The sequence below is a fragment of the Diadema setosum genome, chromosome 16, assembly GCF_964275005.1.
Source record: "Diadema setosum chromosome 16, eeDiaSeto1, whole genome shotgun sequence".
NCBI classification, from domain to species: domain Eukaryota; kingdom Metazoa; phylum Echinodermata; class Echinoidea; order Diadematoida; family Diadematidae; genus Diadema; species Diadema setosum.
The window spans coordinates 31,794,677-31,798,576 of NC_092700.1; the positions used below are offsets into that span (position 1 = coordinate 31,794,677).

Here is a 3,900-nt window from a genome sequence, read left to right on the forward strand (position 1 = left end):
TCAAAGTTCATCAGAAATATTTTGAAAGACAGCTCCAGTGAGGTATTAATCACACTATACATCTACACTGCAAAAAGTCCGATGTTAAATATGAAACACCGAGCTGGTGTTAAATTTCCGGTGCTCATTCATGGTGTTAGATTAACACCTCCGGGTGTCATTTCAAAATATAAAATTGTTTTTTTTTAACAGTTTCTTAGTTACTGCACTTCTTGTTAATTTTGAACTTCAACAAGACGATAAAGCATTTTCCGATAAAGTACTTGATTTTCGAAAAAATGTGAAAACACATTTACATCACAGTGACACCAGGTGGTGTGGTCTCCTGTTGAAGCTGGACGGGTGTTATACCATTGAAATTAACACCACCAATATCAAATCAACACCATGCGGTGTCATTATTGAATTAACTCTAGCGCAGTGTCAAAAATATCACCCGCCACAGTGTCAAATTAACACCACGAAGTGCCAGGTGAAAACTTTTTAACACCATCACAATACATTTTCTACACCTGTGGGTGTGGTCCTCTATTGAAGTTTGACCGGTGTTAGATTTAACACCCATGGTGTTAAATTTAACACCGATTTTTTACAGTGTATTATTTCCAAAACCATGTTATTGATAGATCAATAGTAATCTATCTCAACGAATAAATTTCTTACACCTCACAAACACTTCCTTTCTCACACATCGACTCTGAATGGAACAGCTAGAAATTGTCATAAAGAATGTAATTAAACACATCATAATTTTGTCAGATAAGACTTCCCTAATGGGGAGCAAGTCGCAAATAGTTTGCTTGATGTGCTTATACTATGCGCTTTTTAGCTAATGGAGATTGCTCATGTACAGTTGTAATCACATTGGGGGTTGATTTTTTAGTGCAGCTAAAAAAAACAACACATTTTTTGTTTTATTTTATCAAAATACATAGTGGTTATTTGACTAAGCCGACCTGTCAAGCTACCACAGGTAAAGTCTTTTGTTCGCTGATGCGAATTTTCTCAACTCAGGTGGCTGCGAATCAACGCCACCGATCCCGACGCTCAGCTCCAGTGGCTAGTCTCCGTCCTACAAGCCGCCGAGACGGCGAAGGAGAAGGTGCACATACTGGGTCACATCCCTCCGAGTCAGAACCTCGCGGTCTGGAGCAAGAACTACGATCTCATCGTCAAGCGGTACAATGATTATTGTCTCTCTATGTTTTTGTGTGTATGAATAATATGTTTTCACCATTGTTCTGTGTGTCAATGAACACCGGTAGATTGTAGCGCTAGAGTGTTATAAAAATGCCAATCCATTTGATAAATTTAAGGCACCCTGAAACAATGTTTCCAGTTTTACGACTCTGAGGTACACGTTACTTGCGCTCCTAAATTGTCCCTGAGATCTCATGATGTGATCATGATAAATTTCTATTTAAAGGCCGTGTCACACCTTTCCGGGCAAGCCTTCCGTGCGACTTGTGAAGAACAATTTTTACTACCCGGAGGTCCCCGCTGATGACCCGCGCATGACAATACCTATATAGCACGTATCTCACTCGTAGTCTCCCGGAGGTGCGCACGCAAATCTTTTTACCTGCAACCATGTTACTCTTTATTTACCACGTTCGCACGCCCAACTTGGTCGACGGCGTGCCAACTATTAGTTCGCATATTCTGTTTAAACGCACAAACCCGCCCAAACCGATCGATAGATTGCCATTAATGTCACAGCACAATAAAAGCGTTTCGGGCGATTTCATTCCTGTCACATGTAGCTTGCATTTTATGTCGTCATTGAATATCAAGCATTATTTCCTACTGGACTGGGGAGTGAATTGTATGTTTCTGCCACTTTTTTTTTCCTATGCAAAAGTCATAACTCTACAAAAATGTAGTTACTTGTCATTTGAAAGACAAACAATCGTGATTTGCCATATTATGATTTACATCAAAGCAAAATGTGGCATTTTTTCTACAACTTCCGTCATTTCACGTCGAGAATAGCAACACCCTATAAAAGTTACACAGATTTGAAAAACAGAATGTTTTCCCGAAGCATGGATAAGTAGGGTTGCTCACAGGGGGTTTACACCATGGCACATAAAGAGTTAACCAACTGCCACTTGACCTGAGAAAGTTCTTTCTTCCTGTCTTCAGATATGCGAGCACCATAACTGGACAGTTTTTTGGCCACACCCACAAAGACCAGTTCAAGATTTACTACGACAACGTCACGAATCGTCAACCAATTAACGTCGTCTACGTGGCAGGAGCCATAACACCGGACACTCAAAATCCGGGTTACCGAGTTTACACCATAGACGGCAACTACACCAAGTCTTCCTGGGTATGATACAGTCTTGCCCTCCCCACTTCCCTAAGTAAAACCAATATGTTGTCATCTTTGTACTGATGCAAGAAAAATATATATTTACTGTTTTTGTCCTAATTTCTACACTATGCCATAACGAACATGATGGTTGAATTGATTTGATTTGGTCCACTATGAAGACCTTTTCTATTTCCCTCCTACATCATTTTAATTTTTATGTAGTTCGATCTTAGTCATTGTATGATAGTATGTACAACAATTAAATGATAAAAAAGAAGACAGTCATGATAATTCAACTTACACATGCATTTCGACAAATACACATGGTCTTTATAGGGTTAAGTTAGGACCTTTCCTTAACGTTCTCATTTTATTTTCAGGCTGTTCTCGACCACGACAACTACTACTTGAATCTCACTGAAGCCAACCTAACGGATAAACCAACATGGCGACTGGAGTACACGGCTAAGGTGTGATAAAAATCATATGCTTTACTTACACGACATGTTTATAGAGAGGATTCGGTAATTCGATTTTAAGCACATTTTCAAGATTCGGTTTTGCTTCACTCGCCAGCCGAGAGTATCGATTATGTTTCTGGTCATGCTCAAAAAAAAAAAAAAGGGGGGGGGGGGGAGAAGACTATGGGAGCGTGTCGCTGAGAAGTGATCAGTCGGCAATTTGCCGCCCCCGCCTTTTTCTCTTCTCTCGTTTTCAGAAAGCTTTCAATATGACGTCACTTCAGCCCAGCGAATGGGGGCGTGTCGTGGAAGAGATGAAGAAGAACGAAACCGTGTTTGACCAGTATTACGCGTAAGTCGCCATGCTGTTCTGTAATATTGGCATCCGTTGCATAGTGCAGCAGGAGAATCTGATCTGGTATTGATTCTAATTCTTTTCACAGTATCGTGGCGTTCAAAGGGATTGTGCGTGATAGATTTACGATGTGAGAAGTGCAGAAGCCTATCCAAAACCGAGACAATGTATCCGTTAAATGAATTATGTGACGAATATAGAGCGCAGAGATGATGAACCTAATGTGTCTCGATGTCATTATGAGGTAATCATTCAATACCGTGGTCATAATCATTGTTGTTTTAAATGTTTCCTCTGCTCGCAACACCTTTACTTCAATACACGTTCTACTTGATATCAGTCATCATTTTTTTTTTTTTTTAATAGAAATACAATTATCCTTACCATCGGTACAGTACGTGTATACTACCATGATCAAAAGTGGTACAGTATATAGCCAGTGATAGGAGAAAACCCATTATTTTAGGTATCTTGATGATAAGCATATACGTTTAGCTTTATGTTATGTAAATAATATATACAGTGCATGAATATGATCTGCTTACATGCGCGCGCACACACACACACACTTACACACACACACAACCACACACCCACACAGACAGACACACGCACACACATAATCTATAAACATAATGCTATTTATTTCCTCCAGGTACTTCCACCGTCTGTGGGAGGGTCGAGCTCCCTGTGATGCTTCGTGCAGACAGAATATGATCTGCGACATCGAAACGGCCCGATCCGGCGACTCAAGTTTCTGCTGA

The 3,900-nt window shown here is 40.2% G+C and overlaps 1 protein-coding gene across 1 annotated transcript in view; it reads left to right on the plus strand.

The window, feature by feature from the left end:
- The window catches only part of LOC140239825 (sphingomyelin phosphodiesterase-like), a 10,400-nt gene extending 6,500 nt beyond the window's left edge, over positions 1–3,900 (plus strand). Inside the window, exons 9-13 of the mRNA XM_072319646.1 lie at positions 1,015–1,179; positions 2,146–2,335; positions 2,701–2,790; positions 3,039–3,133; positions 3,792–3,900. Coding sequence (XP_072175747.1) covers positions 1,015–1,179; positions 2,146–2,335; positions 2,701–2,790; positions 3,039–3,133; positions 3,792–3,900 — 649 coding nt within the window. The remainder of the gene's footprint in view (positions 1–1,014; positions 1,180–2,145; positions 2,336–2,700; positions 2,791–3,038; positions 3,134–3,791) is intronic.